Source organism: Ailuropoda melanoleuca, chromosome 2 (assembly GCF_002007445.2).
Source record: "Ailuropoda melanoleuca isolate Jingjing chromosome 2, ASM200744v2, whole genome shotgun sequence".
In the NCBI taxonomy this organism is placed as follows: Eukaryota; Metazoa; Chordata; class Mammalia; order Carnivora; family Ursidae; genus Ailuropoda; species Ailuropoda melanoleuca.
In genome coordinates this window covers 198,173,455-198,198,410 of record NC_048219.1, presented here as the reverse complement: position 1 = coordinate 198,198,410, position 24,956 = coordinate 198,173,455, and the positions used below count along the sequence as shown (strand labels likewise).

At 49.6% G+C, this 24,956-nt stretch overlaps 2 protein-coding genes across 2 annotated transcripts; both read left to right on the top strand.

Moving 5' to 3' along the window:
* Positions 1-7,742: 7,742 nt before the first annotated feature.
* LOC100478335 (olfactory receptor 6B2) lies at positions 7,743-8,681 on the top strand. The gene has a single exon (XM_002922473.4). The coding sequence runs from the start codon at positions 7,743-7,745 to the stop codon at positions 8,679-8,681; it is 939 nt and encodes a 312-aa protein (XP_002922519.1).
* A 5,989-nt stretch (positions 8,682-14,670) lies between these two features.
* LOC100477154 (olfactory receptor 6B2) lies at positions 14,671-15,608 on the top strand. Its single transcript, XM_002922468.4, is given in 3 exon segments — positions 14,671-14,970; positions 14,972-15,330; positions 15,332-15,608. Coding segments are annotated over 3 exon segments (936 nt in total).
* Positions 15,609-24,956: the final 9,348 nt, after the last annotated feature.

The window sequence follows — 24,956 nt, the reverse complement described above, 5'->3', positions numbered from 1 at the left end:
TCAGTTGCGGTTTTCGAGCTTTCTGTATTGTTTCTGTGTTGGCTTACAAGGTGGCGGTCACTGTTCTTAAGATTTTTTCATTAAAGCAGTATCTTCATTTTTATGGTCGACCCAAAATAACAAGTCCCCTTCATTAGTCTCCTTCCTTTTTTTCTGAATTTTCACGGCTATTCCCATGTGTTCATATTTTCAGATGATTTTAAGAATTATTTCTTCCTGTTTAAAGAAAAATAAGATTTGGTGAGATTTCAACAATAATTGAGTATTAATTTTTGAAATCAATTTGGAGATAATTGCTATCCTTGCAATATTATGTTTTTTTTCATCATGGAGCATTCTTACTAGTAATTGCTGGCATACGAGACGCCTACATTTTTAATACTCATTTTGACATCCCTTAATCCGTTGTAATGATGTTCTGGGCTTTCTGGGTTAAAAGCCACGTTATGTGGAAACAAGGATAGTTTTGTTGATTTCTTTACCCCCCTATGTAGTGGGTGCCAGCATGTTTTCCCGAGGACCCGTCTCCATCCCAATCACAGCAGGGTGGGAGTGACTCTTGTATTGGGCTGCATGGATGCTGTAGGCTGTTGGCTGAGGCAGGGATTATTAATCACAGGAATCCAATCATTTCTCCCAGGTGACAAATGTATAAGACATTGGAATAGTTTTCAATCTTTTTGGCAACAGCTGGGCTGTCACTGTGATCATTCCAATGGATTTGCTAACCACGAGCTCTCCGTGCAGCCCTGAAACAGGTCACGAGTGCGGGTGGCGTGTGCCTTGTTAATATATTGCCCTGGTTGCTAGCATGTTATTGGAATTTTGTAACTGTAGTAAAAACAAGTCGGGTGGTCGGCACGTAGCTTTCCTTCTGTGCAATGCTTGCCAGGTTACTGTGCTATGAGGAATCTGCATGGAGAAGCACTGCCCTGCCCTGTAATAGTTTAAGGAACATGGGAAAGCCCAGCCCTGGGGGGATTGGAGGTGCAGGTGAGGGAAGGAGCAGCTGTCCTGTTGGTTTCCTTTTCAAGCACTCCAACAATCCCCGAATTTCTACCTCGATGACATTGGGCTTTCTGTCTCCACTTGTCAGTCTCTCAGAAAGTCATCCCTCTGCCCCAGACCCCGACCTTTGCATTCCACAGCTGCTTGCAGGAGCCGGGGAAGCTCATGGGCATAGTGATGCTGCAGGACGGCCACTCAAGGACACACAGTAGGTGCTTTATAGACGCTGCAATCCTCCTATCACTTGATGAGTCTCTGTCTGTAGTTGGTCCCGTGTTTCATCATTAAAATGGTGCCTGTATGGTGCCTATTTCCCGTTTATTGGACGAGCTGGACTTTGTGTTACTGCTCCCTACCCCGAGGCTGCCTCCGAGCCCGTTCTTGCCTCTATTGATCAATCCTATTCTTTTTCCTAATTAAAACAGATTTTTCCCTTTTCTTTCCTCAAATTGTCCTCAGATTGGCTTAATACATTTTCTGACATTTTGAGTTGAATTCTTCCGTATCCTCCCCCCCCCGCCCTTTTCTGGCTCGACAGTAGACGCATTCAGAAGCGCAGACGCGCGTACGGATTCCAGTCTGGCCGAGTCACACAAGCGAGTGTTGCTATGTCGCTTCCTAACCGCTCTGCGACCGTGGCTCTGATTTCTGCACTGACGCGGGGCCGTGAGCACAACGTTGTGTTCTTTTCCACAGTTAGCAGTTGTCCTTAGTCTGCCGTTAACCGATTTTGATTTTTTTGTTGTTGTTGTTCCATCGCTTCTAAGAAATTGGGGAAGCTATGAGGCCTACTTTGAAAATGCAGTGGACTTTTTATGCTGTTCCAGGTAATTTTTTCCAAATCTTCTGTGGGCACTTTCCTTTTTTCAAGGTACTGAATGAATCGCCCTCCTGTAACCAGCCCGTCAGTCATGTTGTTCTCACGGCCCGCATCCTCAGCGGCTCTCGTGTGGGCCTCCGGAGGTGTGAGTGCTGTGCGCTCGTCCGCGGTCTCCTTTCTTCTGGCTACTTTTCTCTACACCAGAGCCACTGCTGACTCTGTGGAGGTCATATTGGGCACTAGAAGGGTCGTAAAGAAGCCCGAGCATGTGAGGTCTTCTGTGGTACCTGAGCCGATATTCAGTCTGGAACCGGGCTTCCTGTTGTTGGTCTGGCACACCTGACCTAAGCCTGCAACTTCGACCTACCGGGCGTCTTGTCCTGCAGACCACACATATTCTGTCATAGATTCTTTCTCACACGCTGAGAGTCTTCTCCTTTTGCCAGGTTTTATTCTGTTTACATTTATTGTTGTGGCTGATGTATTTCTTTTCCTGTGACCATCCCACCTTATTTACACGCTTTCTTAGTGTTTCCTTTACTTCTATATTCTATTGTTGTCCTTTCAGGATTTATAGTGTCCACATCCTTTTGGATGCTATAGTTTACTTAAAAAATGTTAAGAACTGATGTTACTCTCATTGTAAACTCCAGGAATAAGACATACCCGTTTGATGTCCTCCTTTGAAAAAACAAGGCAACCAACACAGATTTTCCTCATTATATTCATTGCCTGTCCTGGGTTTTCTCTGATGTCTGTAAACCCAGTTTCTGTCTCTTTTTTTCCCCCTAATTAATTCTCATTATTACTTTGCACTGTCTATGTTCTCAATCTGCAAGGACAGACATTCCCATTTTGTTCTGTAACTCTAGTGACAACAGTTGGGGAATTGCTATGTTGGCTATTTGCTTTCCCTGCCCATCCCTCTCTGTGTGCTGGCAGCCTGGGCTGGGACTGCCCCTTCTGAGGTTGAGAGCTGTGATGCTAATGATAGTTTCCTATGGAGGAACGTTGGTCAGCCCCGTGCTCAAAACAGGTGTGTGTGGAGAGAGTCTCATGTGATGGGTCTGGACACTGTATTCTCACCCACAGCCTTCATCCCTCTGCTGCATTGGCCAGCTGTCCATCCCAGGCATGTGTAGAGGTTTCTCTATTGCTTTGTGGGCTCTAAAGATGTGGTGCAGAGTAAAGCTAACTCTGCTGATCTTCCACTTTATAAAATGTAATTTATTCTGTCTAGATGCCTTTAGGAATTTTTCCTTGAAGTTCCAAAATCAGTCTCCCCTGGGACCTAGGGTTGTTGGTGCCCTACCCTATTACAACCTCCTGAGCCCCAGGCCAACCACCATCACTCCTGTGAGTCCTGCTTATATGCAGGACAAATGGCCCTTTGTCTGACACACTTCACCCCCAGTGACCCAGTCTACGTGTGGGTTTTCCGTATGTGGAACTGCGGCTTAGGGAAATGTTTACCTGCTGAATGTTTAATCCAGCACATACCATCATCTTTTCAAAGGGGAATTTGAGAATTTAAAAATAAGTAATGGACCACTGTTTTGATAACACACACTTACAGGAAACAAAACAGAAAAAGTAGCAAAAATATACCATAGAAATCTCTCTGTCCACCACTGTATTCCAGCCACCTGCTTCCCAGCCAGGACAATGGCATTCTGAGTTCCCCGTGTGACGGTCACACACAGTCGTCCCACATATATGCCCTTACATACACCAGTGCAGGCCCACTGTATGTACTATGAAGAATATCTAGAAAATTTAACTGTGGAAATCATTCCAAGAGACACGTGTCCCTTCTCAGTGACTACACAGTGTTCCAAGTACAGACGTGACAAATGTATGTAGCCAGCATTTCTTTCTTAAAGGGCATTGTCTGCCTGTCCTGCAGAAAAATTTTGTGACCTTTGGTTCATAGAGCCTATTAGAGTCATGTCAGAAGGCAGCCTGCAGCTCCATCTGTCCGTCTTAACATGTCCAGATTTTGTGGCCACAGCCAGGTGGGTTTGTTTTCTCCCTTGTTGATGTCTGCTGGGAGAAGCTGCAGCCGTAGGGTCGGAGGGCCCGGGTTTGTGTCCTGGTGCTGCCATGATCTCGGGAGAGCCCATGAATATTTTGCTTTGGGTCTGACTTCATCTGAATGTGAAGATGTCAGCCTTATTTCCCAGGGTCCTGGTGAAGACGACAGGACGTGTTTCATGTTAAAATACTTGGTCATTGATGAGGGTGATGAGGGTGACATGGCCCTTTGTCCCATCAAGTTTGGCTCTGGGGACCCACACACAGGATGGGGAGAGCCATGCGGGGGGAGCCACTAGACTGCTCTGGAAGCAGACTGCGTGCAGGAGCCCTGTTTTCACCCCTTCCACCTCCCCCCATCATACCTGTCAGATGCTGGGAAGATACAGGCCCTTGAGAACATTCTAGACTTCTCCACTCTTTTTTGTTTAAATTTTTAAATTTTTAAAATTTTAAAATTTTATTTATTTATTTTATTATGTTCAGTTAGCCACCATATAGTACATCAGAAGTTTTTGTTGTGGTGTTCAACGATTCATCAGTTGTATATAATACCCCATGCTCATCCCAACATGTGCCCTCCTTAATGTCTATCACCTGGTTACCCCATCCCTCCACCCCCTTCCCTTCTGTAACCCTCAGTTTTTTTCCTGGAGTCCAGGGTCTCTCATGGTTTGTCTCCCTCTCTGATTTTTTCCCATTCAGTTTTCCCTCCCTTCCCTTGGGATCTTCCACTCTATTCCTTATGTTCCACATATGAGTGAAGCCATGTAATAATTGTCTTTCTCTGACTGACTTATTTCACTTAGCATAATACCCTCCAGTTCCATCATGTCGATAAAAATGGTATGTATTCACCCTTTCTGTTGGCTGAGTAATAGTCCATTGTATATATGAACCATATTTTCTTTCTCCAGTCATCTGTTGAAGGGCATCTCAGCTCCTTCCACAGTTTGGCTATAATGGACATTGCTGCTATGAACATTGGGGTGCATATGGCCCTTCTTTTCACTACATATGTAACTTTGGGGTAAATACCTAGGAGTGCAATTGCTGGGTCTTAGGGTAGCTCTATTTTTTACTTTTTGAGGAACCTTCATACTGTTTTCCAAAGTGGCTGTACCAACTTGCATTCCCAACAAAGGTGTTAGAGTGTTCTCCTTTCTCCACATCCTCTCCAACATTTGTGGTTTCCTGCCTTGTTAATTTTGCCATTCTAACTGGTGTAAGGTGGTATTGCAGTGTGGTTTTGATTTGAATTTCCCTGATGGCTAATGATGTTGAACATTTTTTCATGTCTCTGTTAGCCATTTGTATGTCTTCTTTGGAGAAGTGTCTGTTCATGTCTTCTGCCCATTTTTTGACTTATTTGTTTTTTGGGGTGTGGAGTTTGATAAGTTCTTTATAGATCTTCGATATCAGCCCTTTATCTGAAATGTCATTTGCAAATATCTTCTCCCATTCTGTAGGTTGAGTTTTAGTTTTGTGGGCTGTTTTCCTTTGCTGTGCAGAAGCTTTTTATCTTGGTGAAGTCCCAATAGTTCATTTTCACTTTTGTTTCCCTTGTCTTTGGAAAGAAGTTGCTGTGGCCAATCGAAGAGGTTACTGCCTATGTTCTCCTCTAGGATTTTGATGGATTCCTGTCTCACATTTAGGTCTTTCGTCCATTTTGAGTTTTTCTCTGCGTATGGTGTAAGAGAGTGGTCTAGTTTCATTCTTCTGCATGTGGCTGTTCAATTTTCCCAGCACCATTTATTAAAGAGACTGTCCTTTCTCCACTGGATATTCCTTCCTGCTTTGTGGAAGATTAGTTGACCATGGAGTTGAGGGTCCATTTCTGGGGTCTCTGTTCTGTCCCATTGATCATTGTGTCTGTTTTTGTGCCAATACCATGCTGTCTTGATGATTACAGCTTTATAATACAGCTTGAAGTCTGGGATTGTGATGTTCCCAGCTTTGGTTTTCTTTGTCAGCATTCCCCTGGCAATTTGGGGTCTTGTCTGGTTCCATACAAATTTTAGGATTGTTTGTTCCAGCTCTGTGAAAAATGTCAGTGGTATTTTGACAGGGATTGCAGTGAATGTGTAGATTTCTCTAGGCAGCATAGACATTTTAACAATGTTTATTCTTCCAATCCATGAGCATGGAATGCTTTTCCATCTCTTTGTGTCTTCCTCAATTTCTTTCATAAGTATTCTGTAGTTTCTAGAGTATAGATCCTTTACCTCTTTGGTTAGGTTTATTCCTGGGTATCTTATGGTTTTTGGAGCTGTTGTAAATACAATCAATTCCTTAAGTTCTCTCTCTTCAGTTACATTGTTAGTGTATAGAAATGCAACTGATCTCTGTGCATTGATTTTTTTTATCCTGCCATGTTGCTGAATTGCTGTGAGTTCTAATAACTTGGGGGTAGAGTCTTTTGGGCTTTCCACATAAAGTATCATGTCATCTGCGAAGAGAGAGAGTTTGACTTCTTCTTTGCTGATTTGAATGCCTTTTATTTCTTTTTGTTGTCTGACTGCTGTTGCTAGGACTTCTAGTACTATGTTGAACGATAATGGTGAGAGTGGGCATCCCTGTTGTGTTTCTGACCTTAGGAGAAAAGCTCTCAGTTTTTCCCCACTGAGAATTATATTCGTTGTGAGCTTTTCACAGATGGCTTTTATGATATTGAGGTATGTTCTCTGTATCCCTAACTTTGAAGAGTTTTAATCAGGAAAGGATGCTGTATTTTGTCAAATGCTTTCTCTGCCTCGATTGAGAGGATCATATGGTTCTTGTCTTTTCTTTTATTAATGTGACCTATCACACTGATTGATTTGCAAATGTTGAACCACCCTTGCATTCCAGGAATAAATCCCACCTAGTCGTGGTGAATAATCCTTTTTATATACTGTTGGATCCTATTGGCTAGAATCCTGTTGAGTATTTTGGCATCCATGTTCATCAGGGATATTGCTCTGTAACTCTCCTTTTTGATGGTAAACTTCTTTACTCTTTCTGCCCCAGCCACCTTTCTGCCATCTGCTTTCTTTCCCCCAGAATTGGTTCAAAATCCTTCCCTTGCTAATATCACCCTCCTGGTCTCTTTTGATATTTTGATGATATGGGTTTTTATCTTTTTTTTTTAAAGATTTTATTTATTTGAGGGAGTGAGAGAGAGAGAGCACAAGCAGGGGGAGGGGCAGAGGGAGAAGCAGGCTCCTGCTTAGCAGGGAACCCCCCACACATGCCAGGCTCAAAACCAGGACCCCAGAATCATGACCTTTTTACTCCTATGTCATATTTTCAGGGGTTTTGAGATGGCACAAAGAGAGCTATGTAACTGCTCTCCCCTCTTGGCCTGGGAGACTGCTGCTGCTCCTGAAGACCCCCAGCCCTGTGGGTGTGTCTGGGTCCAGGGGCTGGCTAACCTGGGACACCATATGCCACCATCCCATGAGCCCTGCTGCTGTCCCTTCCTCTTACAAAATCCACTTTGAAACCAGGTGGAAGGTTCAGTATCCACTGATTTAGGAAGAGTGTGCCAGATAACCAACAGGCCCAGGCAATGCTGGCTGCAGAGAGCTCATTGTCCTTAGAATCTTTGGAGAACTGCAGGTTGTAGGGAAACAGAACCATTGTGGGATACTTGGTGGAGGATGTGGGTGGGCATTCCAGAGCCTCATTCTTCGCGTGACCAGCCACAAGGACACCAGGAACCTCCTGATGGGAAAGGCTTCAGTTGGAGATAGTTTCTGCTTCCTCTGCTGCTCAGGGAGCCAGGCGTCCCATCTTTGGGCTGAACTCTCCTGCAGGGTGAGCTCTGCCTTTTCCCCCTGAGGCCCCGCAGCCCCTCACTCTGGATTGATGGTGTTTTGCCGGCTCCCAGCACCCGAGGATGAGGGGAGAGAACGCCAGCAAGGTCAGCACGTTCATCCTGGTGGGCTTCCCCACGGCCCCTCGGCTGCAGTACGTGCTCTTCCTCCTCTTCCTGCTCACCTACCTCTTTGTCCTGGTGGAGAATGTGGCCATCATCCTCACCGTCCGGACCAGCTCCTCCCTCCATAGGCCCATGTACTACTTTCTGGGCATTCTGTCCCTCCTGGAGATCTGGTACGTATCTGACATCATCCCCAAGATGCTGGGTGGCTTCCTCCTGCAGCAGAAACACATCTCCTTTGTCGGGTGCATGACTCAGCTCTACTTCTTCAGCTCCTTGGTGTGCACTGAATGTGTGCTCCTGGCCTCCATGGCCTACGATCGCTACGTGGCCATCTGCCACCCCCTGCGCTACCAAGTCATCGTGACCATGGGGCTCTGCGTCCAGCTGGTGGTCTTCTCCTTTGTGAGCGGCTTCTCCATCTCCACCATCAAGGTGTACTTTATCTCCAGTGCCACGTTCTGTGGCTCCAATGTCCTGAACCACTTCTTCTGTGACATTTCCCCCATCCTCAAACTGGCCTGCACAGACTTCTCGACCGCAGAGCTGGTGGACTTCATCTTGGCCTTCATCATCCTGGTGTTTCCCCTCATGGCCACCGTGCTCTCCTATGGACACATCACCCTGGCTGTCCTGCACATCCCCTCGGCCACTGGCCGCTGGAAGGCCTTCTCCACCTGTGCCTCCCATCTCACCGTGGTCACCATCTTCTATATGGCCTTGCTTTTCATGTACGTCCGGCCCCAGGCCATCGATTCCCGGAGCTCCAACAAGCTCATCTCTGTCCTGTACACTGTCCTCACTCCAATAATCAATCCATTGATCTACTGTCTTAGGAACAAAGAATTTAAGGCTGCCTTGAAAAAGGCTCTGGGCTTTGGGCAAGTTCCAATGTAGGAAGGCATGCCTTGGCATTCTACTTTTCCAGAACATAATCTAAAAATATACACTCTCTCTGATTGGGCCGTTTAATTTGTAAGAATGGGAATTCCTTCTGTCATTGTAAAGATTGCTCCCACCTCTACGTTTCTCCCTGAGCTCATGGAGGACTCAGTATCATAGGTGGTGGTGTCCTTATGCCACTAGTGTCTTCGTTTTATATCTGAGCAAAGTAGAACTTGTGATTTTTTCTCCTCCTTAATATTGCCCTGCACATTTCAGGAAAGAACAAAATATACTAGGTCATCTGAAGTGTTAAACTCCTAAACAATTGCAATGTTTAAAAGTTAACTCTTGAACTATGTGGTGAAATAAGCCCCAAGTGTCCCCACAGCAAGCCACGTCCTGGGCTGGATACCAGTGGGTAAGCCCCTACCCCTCACCCACCAACTGCTCAAAGAATAAGATGTGATCTTGGTTGACCTGTAACACTTCAGATGCCCAGGCAGGCGGGGACCACACCTGGGGACCCTCGCAGCTCAACACAGTGCCTGAGGCTGGTGGGCAGTCAACAAACATTTGTTGAATTAATACCCCAAGGTACAAAAGGACATTCTCCTTGTCTGCAGGGGACACCCTGGAGCCCTTTCAAGACCCCAGCCTCATCCCCCAGGAAGCCCTGCTCAAGGGCCATGAATAGGACCTGGCACCCTTTGAAAGAGTGTTCTGTGGGGGCAGGCACTCTGGTTCCCCACTTGGGAACAGACCTGGGTCAGAACCTCGGGGTGTGGGCCCAGCATGTGCACAGACCCTTAAAACATTAGACAGCTTTCCAGATGACTCTGATAGTCTCCCGAGTTCAAAACCCAGTCTGTTGGACAGCTGGAAACAAGTAAGAGAATGTGGGGGCAGGCACCCACACAATCAAGGCTGGAGGAGTTACACTCGGGCCAGGGGAACAGGGGGTCTCTCCGAGGCTCAGGATGGTAATGGCATTTGGGGTTTGGGGTGTTTGGTTTAAGGGCTCAGGACTTTTGTGCTCATGTCTGGAAGAACACTGCAAACAGAGGCGGTGCGGAAGTGGCTGGGCAGCTGCGGGGGTGGCAGGCGGCCAGCCTGTGGGAGCAGAAAGGACAGGAGGGTCAGAGTGAGGCACAGGGGGGTCCCCGCCTGACGAGTCTGCCCCTTGGGTGTGCGGGTTGGCAGAGGTTCTGAGCTGGGGGCTGGAGACCCGCCTCTGTCCTACTGGCCCTGTGACTGGTTTGGCCGACCAGGGGACGGGGATGGCACGGCCGCCCACTCTCCCCTCCCACCGCCTTCTGGCAAAGCACAGCCTCCTGGCAGAGCGGGTGCGCAGCTGAGCCAAACGCGGTGCGGGGCCCGGCGCTGACCCAGGGACGGCGGCTCCTCCTCAGGAGAGCGGGACTCCGCCACCAAGGTGTGTGCCGACGCAGCCAAACAGGGGCCACGGGGCGTGGGCTCCACAGACTTGCCCAGGGGCACTCAGCCAGGGGTAGGGGTGGGGAGCAGAGCGGCCCCAGAGGCACAAGGACCCGCTAATTGGCAGTGTGGGTAACATCGTCGGCATGGCGGGGTAATTGGACCCTGGAGTCCCCGAGCTCCAGCAGAAAAGGCCACGACCGTTCCCCTGGCTGCTCAGGCAGCTTGCTTCTCTGGAGTGTGGTTGAGCCACGGTCGGTCACCGTGGCCAGCCTGGGAGTCGCTGGGCAGGGGGAGAAGCCAGAACCCGCAGGTAGGAGCCGACGCTGTCCATGCTGATGCCTGGCTCGCTTGGCTGCGATTCTGAGCACGGTGTAAACCTTGCATCGTGGCGAATACACGTGTGCATTTTCGTGTGTGCACACCATCCCCCAACCACGGATATCCCCACCCGCGATTTGGGGCACTGTCTGAGCAGGACTCCCCTTTGCATGATGGCGCACAGGTGCTCCATAAACGGTCCCCAGATCGCAACCATGGCGAGCACTCAGCTGCAGGTCCTGTGTGAGGCCCTCGTTCTAACGCCACACTCAGCGGCCTGCAGCAGCGTCACAAGGACGCGCAGAGCTGAGGACACCTGCCCCTCGTGCTAGCTCAGGTCCCACGCTGGCCGTCTGCCAGGTATGAGAGCCCTTCGGGGCGGGCAAATCTGCACCGTGCCCTCTGCCGTTTTCCTGAGGGGTCCAAGGGTGAAAGCCTTCTGTCACCAGAGCCTCGGAGAGCTCGCCTACGAGGACAGAACCCAGGGCCCCCTTGCCCAAACCCACCTGGCCTTTCCGACCCCGTGCAGGGAGCGGGGAGGAAGAAGCATCGCGATGCCCTGGAACAGGAGGAGGGCATGGAGGAAAACGAGATGAAATCAGGCGGGGTCTGGCGTCTAGCTGGTGGTGACGCTCGGACGTCAGTTCCCCGGATCTGACAAGCGTGTGCTCCTGTGTGAGACCTGGCCTCGTAGCAGAGGAGGGAAGTTCTACGGGACCCTCCGCACTCTCTTCGAAGCTTGTCTCTACGTCTAGAATTACTCCAAGATGAAAGTCTATTTAGAAGGAAAATACAGCATTGTCCAAAGTACAGGGGGAGGAGAGCGTGCTTGAAAGGGTCCTGAATTTGTAAATAAACACAGTATTTTATTTAACTGATCAACCTAGTATGAATTATCCAGCTCACTAACGATCAGTTATCACTCTGAATAATCCGCACAAACCCTCGGGTGCCTCACTATGCAGGGATGAGGGTCAGAGGCTCGGAGCCCCACAGGGATCCACTGGGGGGTGGGGGGACAGTTGGCTTTGAGGAGCCGCAGGGGTCCTCCTTGCAGGCTGCAGGCCCTGTGGCCACTCAGGCTCGGCAGACCGACATGGGATGCCTGGCCAGGGTGCAGAGAGGTGGCCTTCAGGATGGGATGCTGGGGGCCCTCTCCTGGCAGGGGTCATCCTTGGTCTTTCGATGAAGGACATGGTAGGTTTGTTTGGAATCCTAGAGCAGATAGTGTGTCTTCTGAAGTCGGTCCTCAGTTTGGAACTGCTCACTGGAACTTTAAGGCTGGATCAGCTGTGCTGGCCATGTGGGCAGGCCTGGCTTCTCACACAAAGCTCTGTGCTGACATGGGGGTACAGACATGTCTCCCCCAGAGCAAAGCTGTGCCCTGGAGCAATTCCTTTCTTTGTCAGCCCAGCCCTCTCCCCTCAACTTCAGATTTCTGTAGCCACCAGGATATCCAGCCAGCACCCCATACACCCCCAGGAGAGCCCCAATAATTTGGCACCTGCATAGCCCTCTCCTGCTCTTCCTATCTGACCAACATCAGGGTGTCCTGGGCCAAAAACCTGAGGCTGCCACCAGCCCAGTGGCCTTCCTCCTGTCCACAAACTGGCCACGCTCACCGTCTCTGGCTTTGCACCTGCTGTCCCCTCCGAGGGAAACACTGTTCCCTGACTTCCCAGGTGCTCATCGTGGTGCTCAGACCTCGGGGTGAGCAGCTCCTGCTCAGAGAGGCCTGGCTCCCCCGGCCCCTCCTGGCCAGCTGATGGTGCCGGCGAGGATGGAGGCTTCCTCCCCTCCCAGCCCTGGCCGGGCCTGCTAGCAAGCCCTCAGGCAGAGCGGCAGGAGGAAGCCTGCAGACGTGTTGACCACAGAGCTCAGGACCCTTTCCAAGAAACTGAAGGTGTGCTGGGGAGGTTAAGCGAGCGTTTCAGGCGAGCTTCGGTGAAGGGTGGACAGGGGCGGGGAGCCTCACGGGGAGTAAGAGCAGGCGTGGCGAAGCGGGGCTGCTGAGCGAGGCCTGGTGTCCGGATCCTCCACGGCGGCCCTTTGTCTCGGGCGCAGGGAGGTCCCCTCTCCTCTGCAGGTGTGCGACCTGCTGCCGGGGCGGGGTGGGGGGGATGTCAGAGGGACCTTGCCGCTTCTGCCAGTTTCTCAAACTCCTTCACAGGCCAAGGTGCCGTATTTCGGGGTGTGTGTCCTGAACCCCATCCGCAGTATTATTTCCGTAGCTTTACAGCCTCGTCACCCCGTCTCCGTGTTCCCAGCTGGGACATGAGCCCCACCAGGACAGCGCGTCTCCCGCCCGGCCCCCAGCACGTGTTCAAGAAATGTGCCTCATAAAAGAGGAACAGGCCGGCGAGAAGGGTGCGGGGGCTTGTGAGGGGTCACTGTCCTTAGAGCCTGGCGAGACAGGGCAGCCGGGGACAGAGGCCGGGCAGCACGCATGGGTTTGGGGCTTCGACGCCACCTCGTCCCCCAGACCCTGCCACTTCTCAGCAGGCTCACCGCGGCTGGTATCTGCCGGCACACAGGTTCCTGTGCAAACCAGAGTGTCCCCACAGGGCTCTCCGAGCTCGCCCGTCCTGCCACGCCCTTGGCCTCCATCGGTGCTGGGTGTTTTGTAGGCCGTGGGCTGCTTAGCCCTCCTGTGCTGCCTCGAGAAGCCCCTGCGGCCTCCCGGCGGGTCTGCCCTGATGCTCTCCTCCTGTCCCGCCTCCTAGCACAGGCGCCCCCCGCCCAGCTCTGAGCCAGCGGCACAGAACATGGCCTTCACCCGCCGGGCGACCTAGATGACCCAGCAAAAGCAGTCCCCCAAGCCAGGGGAGCCCAGGACCACAGCCCCTCCTGTGGGCTGGTCTCCTTCCCGGGAGCTTTCTCTGCACACCTCCCTCTGGTCCAGTTTGGGACTCTGCCCTGGTCGGCTGGTGGCCCCGACTTCTTGCTGAATTCCTTCTGTTCCTGTTCAGTGTCCACTGCTCTGACTCGAAGGAAACTTCCAGGCCAGTCACAGATGCTTAGGTGGCTCTGGAAGTCACCAGGGGCCCTGCTCTGCGTGCGTCCACCCAGAGGGTCCCTACGTGAGAATCACCCAGGGCTCGGAGCCCTGAGTCCTGGTCCTGCCCCTGCCCTGGGCAACCTGCCCCTCTGTCTGCACGGCTGCTGCCTGGACACCCATCCCTGCTCTCTGGGTGTGTTTCTTCCCACAGGCCAGCCACACCAGGAGCGTGTGTGTGTGCATGTGTGTGTCCATGAGTGTATACTGGTGTGTGTGTGTGCAGCTGCATGTATAGTGGTTTGTGCATACCGGTGTGTCTGTGCGTGTGTATAGTTGTGTGTTGTGGTATGTGCATGCCTGTGTGTTGTGGTATGTGCATGCCTGTGTGTAGTGGTGTGTGTAGTAGTGTGAGTAATGTGTGTATTGTGTGTGCATGCACGTGTACAGAGTGGTGTGTGCACACACGTGAGTGGTGTGTGTGCACACATGGGTGTGAAGAGGGTGTGTGAGCATACATGTGTATGGTGCTGTGTGTGCACCTGTGTACAATGTGTTCATGTGTGTATAGTGGTGTGTGTGTGCACCCCATGTGTATAGTGTTTTGCGTAGTGGTGTGTGGGTGTGCACATGAGTTGCGGCATGGGGTGAGGGCAGGGCACATTGGCTAGAGACTTGGGCCCCTCATTCACTTGCAGCAGCGCGTCCTCCAGGGAGCGGGGGGATGACCCCACTTTGTTCTATGCATGGAGACCGTTCCGTGCCGTGGTGCAACAGCAGAGATCGATCACCAGCCGTGGCCATCTCCAAAACTTAGGAGGAAAATGAAATAAAATAAGGCTTCGTCATGATGCGTCATGACTGAGGTGGTGGTATGAGTGGATGCCGGTGATGGCTGGGGACCCAGGACATGCGTCTGCTCGTAAAACAAGGCCCCGCAGCCAACAGAACGAGCGGCCCCACCCTGCTCCCAGCTCCCCTCCTGATGAGCCGAGCGGACAGTTCCTTGTATGAAGTCCAACGCAGCTGCACCTGTGTGCCCCCCCCCCCAGCTCTCGCTGTGTTATATCCACGTGGAAGCACCAGGCTTTCCTACTTGAAGACACAGCAATAGAGGTAATGCTGCTCAGGGAGCCAGGCGTCCCATCTTTGGGCTGAACTCTCCTGCAGGGTGAGCTCTGCCTTCTCCCCGAGGCCCCGCAGCCCCTCACTCTGGATTGATGGTGTTTTGCAGGCTCCCAGCACCCGAGGATGAGGGGAGAGAACGCCAGCAAGGTCGGCACGTTCATCCTGGTGGGCTTCCCCACGGCCCCTCGGCTGCAGTACGTGCTCTTCCTCCTCTTCCTGCTCACCGACCTCTTTGTCCTGGTGGAGAACGTGGCCATCATCCTCACCGTCTGGACCAGCTCCTCCCTCCATAGGCCCATGTACTACTTTCTGGGCTCCATGTCTTTTCTGGAGATCTGGTACGTATCTGACATCATCCCCAAGATGCTGGGTGGCTTCCTCCTGCAGCAGAAACACATCTCCTTTGTCGGGTGCATGACTCAGGCTTTACTTCTTCAGCTCCTTGGTGTGCACTGAATGTGTGCTCCTGGCCTCCATGGCCTATGATCGCTACGTGGCCATCTGCCACCCCCTGCGCTACCAAGTCATCGTGACCATGGGGCTCTGCGTCCAGCTGGTGGTCTTCTCCTTTGTGAGCGGCTTCTCCATCTCCACCATCAAGGTGTACTTTATCTCCAGTGCCACGTTCTGTGGCTCCAATGTCCTGAACCACTTCTTCTGTGACATTTCCCCCATCCTCAAACTGGCCTGCACAGACTTCTCGACCGCAGAGCTGGTGGACTTCATCTTGGCCTTCATCATCCTGGTGTTTCCCCTCATGGCCACCGTGCTCTCCTATGGACACCACCCTGGCTGTCCTGCACATCCCCTCGGCCACTGGCCGCTGGAAGGCCTTCTCCACCTGTGCCTCCCATCTCACCGTGGTCACCATCTTCTATACGGCCATGATCTTCATGTACGTCCGGCCCCAGGCCATCGATTCCCGGAGCTCCAACAAGCTCATCTCTGCTGTTTACACTGTCCTCACCCCAATAATCAATCCGTTGATCTACTGTCTTAGGAACAAAGAATTTAAGGCTGCCTTGAAAAAGGCTCTTGGGCTAGGTCAATCTTCACAATAGGACAATCAAACATCCTGAAACCTAAATTGTAGTGATTAGAAAATGCTATCTTATATTGCACTTTATGCTTTTTAAAGTAAATCTGCAAATGAAATTTAGTGAACTATAGAACCACACAGAAATAATAAACCTTTATCTGCTTTTGTTGTCACAAAGGGCAGCGGTCACTTTGGGTATTTTTTGAGGTTTTAATGAATGCAGTTGTGAAGATGCTTTTATGTTTCTTTCATTCAGTGTGATGCCTGAGTGAATCCTTGATGTTTTTGCACGAAGCAATGATTCATGCATATCACGTATAATATCACACTGTGTGAGTGTATCACGGTGCACTAGGCATTGGCTGTGTGGACAGGGCTAGAGATGGTTCCTATTACTATTATGGCTAGCACCATGGTAAACATTCGGGCTCATTTCTTCTCACTAACGTACGTCCGGTTCGCTCGGTGTGCGCCTAGGCTGGACCGAGGTACAGGTCAGCGACACCGATGCGTGCTGCAACGTGAAGCGTGTGTTTGGGCAGGTTTAGTAGGAAATGCCAAACTGTTTTCCAGGGTGGGTACCCCAATTTTTCCGCTCCCATGAGCAGCGTGTGAGGGTCCCAGCAACTTGGAGCCTCCCTGACACTTGGTGTCATTGTAGTCCCCCGGGGACAAAGGCTGAGTGCTGTGGTGATGTTAGGGTCTGCCGTCCTGGGTGTGCACCTTCTCGAGTGCCCATCACCGCAGCATCCCCTGGTCTGATAACTAGTCGCTATTTCTTTTTAACACATGAGCATTCTTACATGCCTCTGTTGTTGCATTTACTGCAAAACTGTCCTAGCTCCTGGGCTTGCCTTTTTACTCCCATAAGGTTATCTTCCAATGAGGAACACTGATTTATTACAATATCTAGTTTGTCCATTTTCTCCCTTTACTCTTGGTTTATTTTCCATTTAATAAGTGTTTACCCATTCCAAGCCATAAACATATTCTTCTATTTAATTCTAGAGGCTATTGTTTCACCTTCCGTGTTTAGACTTACCACCCACCTGGAACTGATTTTTATTTAGGGTATGTGATATGAGTTGAAGTTCATCCTTTTCTATATGGATATCAAATTGACCCCACACCCCCATGTATTGAGAAGACCATGTCTTCCCCTCTGCAGCGTCACCCTTTCCATAAACCAAAGATCTATCTATCCAACCACCCACCCATCTATCTATCCATCCGTCTTCCTCTTTTCGCACTTTTTATCTGTTCCTTCTGTCTATGTGTCTCTTCCGGCAACAATGCCATGCTGTTGTAGTTACTATAGCTTTTTTATATCCTCATATCTGGTATTAAATCCTTGTTTTGTTTTTCAAGATTGCCTTGCTTATTCTTAGCCCTTCCCAAATGGGTGGGGGGGTATAAATTTGGGAACCGGCTTGTCAATTTCAACAAAAGAAAAATTTGTTGGATTTTTTATTGGGATCGTGGTGAATCTATCGATCAATCTGGAGAGAACCGTCCTCTTCATACTTTTGAGACTCTTCATCTAAGAGCAAGGCGCACCCCTATATTCATGTACAACTCCCCAACTTCAATACTGTTTCGTGGTTCTCAGCGTATTGATCTTTCACATCTTTCTGCATATATTTGAGTTTTGGGGTTTTTTAAACTAAGACAAATGGTAACTTTTCTTTTTAAATTTTAATTTTTTTAATTAAAAAAAGGACCTCTGTTCCTTTGTTTCTGGTCTATAGAAAACAATTTTTAAGCTTTCTTTTTTGAAATAACTATAGATCTACAGGAAGTTGCAGAGAAATATGGAGCGAGGTTCTCTGTGTGCTTTGCCCAGACCTTCCTGCATGCCTGGTTCAGGGTCAGTATCAGGACACTGACGTCAAGGTAATCCACAGAACGGATTCACATCCCACCAGTTATACACGCACTCATCTGTGTGTGTGCACGTGTGTGTGTGTACACGTGTAGCTCTGTAGTTTTATCACCTGCGTAGCTTTGTGGACCACCACCTTCACAGCATGTGGAATGTTTCCATCACCACAGGACACACACTTGATGTCCTAGCCTCTGGCACCACGAATCTGTTCTCTGTCTCTATAATGTTGTTATTTCAAGGATGTTACATAAACGGAATCATACTGTGTGCAATCTTTTGAGATTGGTTCTTTCCATTCAACAAAATTCTCTGGAGGTCCATCCAGGCCGTTGTGTGTGTCAACAGTCTGTTTTTGTTGCCAACAAGTGTTCTGCACCATGTTGAACTGTGCACCTGTTGAAGGACAAGCAAGGGTGTTCTCAGCTGCCAGCCGCGAGGCGTGAACGTGCAAGCAACATTCAAGTGCAAGTCTCTCTGTGGAGCTCAGTTTTCGTTTCTCTGGGGTAAGTGCCCGGTAGAACTGACCATTTGTATCGTTGTTGTGTTACAGCTCGTTTATCATGCTAAATGCAAGTTACCGAAAGGCAACTGCCAACTCTTTGGCAGAGGGGCTGTATCATTTTCCGTTCCCGCCAGCAGTGAGCGAGCAGTTTCTGCATCTTCTCCAGCATCCGTGTCATCACCATGTCCTACTTAGCCGCTCTGGAAAGTGCGCAGTGGCATCTCACTGTGGGCTTTATTGACATTTCTCTAACCTCGGATGATGTCAAACACCCTTTCCTGTGCTTATTGGCCATCTGCATGTCCTCGTCAGTGAAGTCTGTTCACATCTCTTTCCTATTTTTTTTTAAAGATTTATTTATTTATTTGAGAGAGAGAGAGAGAGAGTGCACATACACTAACAGGGGGAGGGGCAAAAGGAGAGAGAGAGAATCTCGAGCAGCCTCCAAGCTGAGTGGGAAGCCCACTGTAGGGCTTGATCCCAGGACCCTGAGATCATGATCTGAGCAAAATCAAAAGTTGGGCACTTAACTGACTGAGCCACGCAGGCACGCCTCCCATTTTCTAAGTGGATTGTTTCCAATGTTGTTTTGAAAGCTCTTCACATATTCTGGATGCAAATCCTTTGTCAAATTGCACACCTTTTCTCCCCATCTAACATCAGCCTTTCCATTTGTGTAAGGTCCCTGATGGAACAAACATTTAAATTTTGCTGAGTTTCAATGTAGCATGTTTTCCTTCTGTGTAATCATGCTCTTGATGTCAAGTCCAAGAATTCTTCCCCTCGTCCCGGGTCCTGAAGGTTTTATTCTGGGACTGTTTCCTAAAAGGTGTATAGTTACATTTCCATTTAGGTCCATGATCTGTTTTAAGTTGTGCAAGAAGCTATCCTTCCTTTACTGAGTTCACATTTGTACCTCTGTAAGACATCAGTTGAGAATATTTGTGTTGGTTTATTTCTGGTCCTCTGTTCTGTCCATTGATCTATATGTCCATCCCTCCACCAACACTGCACGGGCTTGAGAAATGTAGCTGGTTAGTCACTTCTGAACATTGCTAGAATGATTGGTCCCCCCCCCACTTTATTCTTCTTTTTCAAAATGATTGTGGCTATTCTAGGGCCTGTACATTTCCTTATAAATTTTACAATAAGCTTGTTTATGTGTACAAAGAATCTTGGTGGGGTTTTGATAGGAGTTGCATTAAAACCACAGATCATTTTGAGGAGAATTGGCATTGTGGTTCTGCTGAGTCTTCCAACCCAGCGACACAGCAAGCCTCTCCGGTGATTGATGTTTTCTCCGACTTCTTTGTCTGGTGGTCTGTGGTTTGCAGCATACACGCTTTGCTAGATTATACCTAAGTATTACTTTTCTTTTCTGGAGCGATGATAAATGGTATTGCATTTTTAAATTTCGGCCTCCACTTATTTGTAGGTAATATACAGAAATGCGGATTTTTGTGTGTTGACCTTGTAATCCGCAACCTTGCGGACCTCATTTATTAGTTCTAGGGGCTTTTTTGGGTATATTGCTTTGGATTTTCTACATCGCCAAACATGTAATCTATGAAAAAAGGCAGTCTAATTTCTTCCTTTCATATCCTTTTTATTCCTGCCTTACTGTACTGCTTAGGATTCTAGGGCTCTGTTGAATGACAGCAGGGAAAGCAGCTCTTTGCTGTTTCCTTATGAGGATTAGAAGGAAAGCATCAGCCCCTCGTCATGCGGTGTGATGTCGGCCGTGGGGTCCGCAGGTGTTTAAGCAGCTCCTCTTTCATTCCCCGACTGCCAGGAGGTTTTATTTTGCTTTGTTTTTTAAAATGTAAATGAGCATCGTATTTTATCAAATCCTTCTTCTACTGCAGGTGTTCCCATCACTGATTTTTCTTCTTTATCTGTTAAGGTGGATTGCAGTGACTGACTTGAATATCAAAGAAGCCACAAATCCTTTAAACAAATCCCATTTGGTGTGGTCTTCATTTCATTAATTCTGGATTCACTCTGTCAATGTTTTGCTGAGGATTTTTGCTTCTAAGTTCATGAGAGATGTTGGTCTATATTTTTGTTTTGGTTTTGGTGTTATCTCTGGGAACGATAAAACGGGCTGCAAGGTATTCCCTCTTCTATTTTCCCGAGGAGACTGTTTAGAGTTAAACCTTGAAGTGTTTGGCAACATTCTCCAGTGAAATCATCTGGGCCTGGGAATTTCTTTTTTTGGGGGGCGGGATTTTAAAATTACAAATTCAATTTGGATAATTTAGGTTATCAAATAATCGTAAGGGTTTATGTCTGTTTTCCTTTGTATTTCTTTCCTCTGCATCTTTCCTCTTACCTTCTGGTTGGAAACCTTTACGTTTTTAGAGCTCCGTCTTGATTTAGTTCTAGTGTCGTAATAGTAATTCTGCTGGCTTAGGAGGCGGTGTCTGGGCGGTGCCGCTCTGTACCATGCAGCTTCCTTCGCACTTACTCCATCACCACCTGTCATATCGCTGCTTTACCATTTCAGGCGAATAGTCACCTTTTGTGGACGTCCTTGTACCCTCCCCACTTTCTCAGTGTGATTGTTCTGTTTCTCCACGTACATTAGGCATGCTTCAACCATCCGACGTGATCTGAGAAGCTCATGAAGGAAGGTCTAGTCTGTTCACGCCCACGCCATGGTTCTCCCGTCGTTCTGAACACCCCAGTCCCCTCTCGCTGCCATCTTCGGGTTTGGAAGCTCCTGTACCCACACTTTAGGGGTGGGGTCTGCTGGAAACAAAGTCTCTCAGTGTTCCTTCACCTCAGAATGTCTTCGTTTCCCCCTTCACACCTGAAGGACAGCTCTGCTGGGTGCAGGAGTCCGGGCCCAGGGGGCTCATTCTTCCTCTGCATGGATGGACAGTCCCCCCAGCGCCACCAGCTGAGCCCAGCATCGCTGGCGAAAGGGGCAGTCAGGAGTCCACCAACAAGAAGTGGTTGGGCAAAGTACAAGAGGACACTTCCCAGATAATGTTACAAATCCAGTATTATCCCACTAGCGTCACCTTACAAAGACAGTCCAAAGTAAAAAACACAGCCCTCTCTCTCATGAATATACATGAAAAATTCTTTAAAAATATTTGCAAATAGGATTCAGCAATATACAAAAAGCATGACACAGTACGACCATGTGGGATTTAGTCCAGGGATACAAGGCTGGTTCCGTACTCAAAATCCAATCACTGAGATCCACCATATTAACAGGCTAGAGCAGAAAAGTCACGTGCTTCTATCAATAGATGCAGGGAAACTGCTTAACAGAATCTAATGTCATTCACGGTAACAATTCTCAGGAAACAAAGAACCGAGGGAGCTGCTCCAACTTCCTAAAGAGCATTTACGAATCTCTTGGAGTTAGCGTCACACTTAACCAAAACCTGAGTGTTTTCCCTTAAGAATGCAAGGAGGTCAGCTCTTGCCACTGCCATTTATCACACAACCGGGAGTTCCAGACAGGAGAAGAAGCGAAGGGCATCCAGGCTGGAAAGAACGAAATAAAACTGCTCCTCTTTACAGATGAGATAACTCTGCATAGGAAGTCCCAAGGAATCGACACAGCATCTTCCAGAACTAACCGTGTATTCAGCAAGGCCACAGGATACAAACTAAGTGTACAAAAGCCAGTTGTGTTTTTATGTACTAGCAATGAACACAAGGAAAACAAAATTTAAAATACCATTTGAAAGCACTAAACGTTTTTCAAGTGCTTTGGTGTAGATCTAAGACCGCAGAACTTGCATGCTGGAAAGCGTGAGGGAGTCGGAGGGCGCGGGTGAGCCGGGCGGGGTCTGCTGCGCTTGGGCGGGAGGGGCAGCGCGGCATAGAGGCTAATCCTCCCCAGACTGCTAGCGGGTTCAACACGATCACTACCAAAACTGCAGCAAGAGTTTCTGTAAATGCAGACAAGATGGTCCTAAAATTTATATGAAAAGGCAAAGGAAGCAGAACGGCTGCAACAATTTCGAAGGAGAATAAAGTGGGAGGATTAGCCTACCGGCTTGGAGACTTCCCCTATCACTACCGTCATGGATCCGGGGTACTGTCGAGAGAGATGATAACAGATGATGAGACAGAACAGACAGCCCCGTATAAATACTGCCGACGTCTTTAAAGACTTTACTGAATTGCAGATTCACATGCGGTTGCAAGAAAGAACAGAGACCCTCTGTACACTCTGCCCAGCTTCCCCCAATGATCACATTCGTATAACGCGCAGTATCACCACCAGGATGTGGATGCTGATTCGATCCACCCACCTCGTTCAGACTTCCTGCACTTCCCGTACTTATTTGCGTCTGCCTCAGGGTGTGTGCTAAGTTTTACGGAATGTTTCCGTCTGTGAAGGTTTGGGTCCGCCACCACAATCAAGACACCGCACCGTCCAACACCACGCGGATGCCTCGAGCTGGTCTTTATAAGCGCATCGCCGCCCTCCCACCCTGCCAACCAACCCCCATTGCTAACCCCTGCGGCTACTAACATGTCCTCTGTCTGTAAACTGTCATTTCAAGATGTCGTGTACATGGAGTCATACCTCCTCCAGTCATTCTGCATGTAGTGCGATTCCTTGTTTGTTCTTCTTTTCCACTTTGGTGCAACGTGCTCCACGGCGTGCGCCTGTCAGTCTGCTCACCCCTCACCCTCTGAAGTTATGTCCTGCCTGACGCCAGCACCTGGCTATTTTAATACAGCTGCCACAAACGTCCGTGCAGGGGGTTTTGTCGGGACCCAAGTTCTCAGGGAAGCACAAATCAGAGGTGACACGGCGAATACTGCTTGAGACCTAGACCAGGCTGTACCTGCAGCCGGATGCATGCAGGAGCTGCTTGGGTCCGGTGAGGTTTCCATCGCGCGTTTTACATTGCTAATCGGCTCGCCGGTGCTGACCGTCAGGTAGTATACAGGGTCTCAGATGGAGACCGGACAGGTTAGGATTTGGGGGGATAGTGTTTTTAAGTGTACACCACATAAGCGTGAATCTTATTAGGAAAGTCTCACAAGTTATGTGATCTCAGGATAGAGCGAATATCTCCTATTGATCCAGAAACATCAACTTTTTCTTAGGAACCAATACTGAATTTTCTCTCATTTGGTTTCACTATTGTCGTGATTACACAATCACTCAAACTGATGCTGGAGAGAAGTGTAACTTGCAGGATATTTATAAATGAGGCTCATTTGGAAGTGAATTTCCTGAGTGCACAGTTTTCTCTTCCAGTGTTTCTGGACAGGCAAGGACAGTATTGGTTGTAGCTGGCTACCAAGGTCCCATAAGAGAGTGTTTTTGAATGGTCTCACTATGAGGAACACTGGAAACATATTATCTATTTCTGTGTACCAAGAGCTTAACTTACTCTAGTTACAAGATTAACCTGTTTAAATAAATTTTGGTTTACAAAAAGTAGTTGGGAAGCATGATACATAACATCGCTTAGTTCAGTATTCATCATGAATGTCAGTGTTCAGAGCTGGGCCTCTCGGACTCTGTCCCCTGTTGTTCTGTCACGGGATTCATCCCTGGAGGAGGTGGCAGGGAGGAGAGGAGGCAGGGTCTGGAATGTGCCTTGACAGGGGGGCAGCTCCCAAAACAGAGTGGTGGAAAGGGTCTGAGAGGCCTGACCGTGCTTCACCTGGCAGGGCTGTGGCCTCTCTCCCTGTCTCACTCTGCCCTCAGGACCATGTGTTCACACAAGGGCTTAGTCATGGGAAAGAACTTAAAGGATGTATCTTCATCTGGGGTAAAGCTGAGAAAGAAAACTGGAGTGCTGGAGGCAATATGTGAATGGGAGGGATAGATAAAAAAGCAAGATGACGACAAGAGCCCTTCCCTGAACTCTGACCCCAGAGACATGGGATGTGGAGGGAGGCCTTGGGTAGGTGGTGACCCCATGGGGCTCGAGGACTTAGGGCTCCCTAGTCGCAGCTGCTTATTGGAGGTGCACCCACAACACGTCAGGAGCCTTGCTTGGGGCTGGGGACAATGTGGGGCAGGACGTGGACATGGCCCCTGCTCTCCGGAACGAAGGGTTTAGAACACTGTTTCTCTCAATGTCGACCATTTCCATCACATACAGGGCCCATCCCAGATCTTCTAAGTCACTCTGGCTCTGCGGACTAGGATTCTGCATTTCCAACGAGCAGGAAATTCCGAATTGGAGAAACAAACGCTGAAAGGCCTTCATTTCCAGAATCGCACTCCCGCCCTAGCATACATTCCACGATCATCCCGAAAAGCTGAAAACCAAATGGAAGTCGAACGACAGAAGACTTAGGATGTTAAGAACCATGAGCCCGACCATGTGAGATGTTAAAACCCTTCCGAACGGCAGGCTGGTAGGAAAGAAATCTCGCGTTAAAGTCAACTCGTGCTAACCTGACCCCTGGAAGGATTGCAGTAACGGAGAGCCCACAGCGCTTGTGTGTTCGGATGCCGTGCGAGGTGTTACAGGCCTTACCAGGCCTGGTGTCCCTCGTAACCCGGCCGGGAGGACGGGGACGGGGACAGGGACCCCTGCCCAGCGCCCTGGGGCGGAGAGACCGTGTCCACCCTCACGGCTGCCTCCTCTCCCTGCGCCGCCCAGTGCCGAGGTACCTTCCGGGCTCGGACGACCTTCGGGCTACGGAGAGAGGTCCAGGTGATTTTCGGGTCTGCACCTGCCTGCCCGGGGGCTGTGGGAGGGCGGGGGACGTCCCGGGCGCAGCACCTGCCAGCCCCGGGGCGGCCTGGGCTCCGCGCCCCCCACGACCTCGTGACCCCCGCAGAGGCTCTCCAGCGCCTCTGTCGCGGCCCCAGGCCCACGTCGGGCGGCCAGACCCCGCGAGGTCCGGGATGGGCGCAGGCGGAAGGGTAGCCGACCCCAAGCGGCGGGCAAGCAGGAGTCCAGGACCCGCTCTCGGAGCCTGCGCCCGCCGCCGGGAAGCTCCCGGCAGGCGCCGCGCGGGCACCCCTGTCGTGACGTCAC

Excerpts from the sequence above, each read along its gene's own strand:
- LOC100478335 (XM_002922473.4), top strand. The coding sequence starts at position 7,743 with ATGAGGGGAGAGAACGCCAGCAAGGTCAGCACGTTCATCCTGGTGGGC.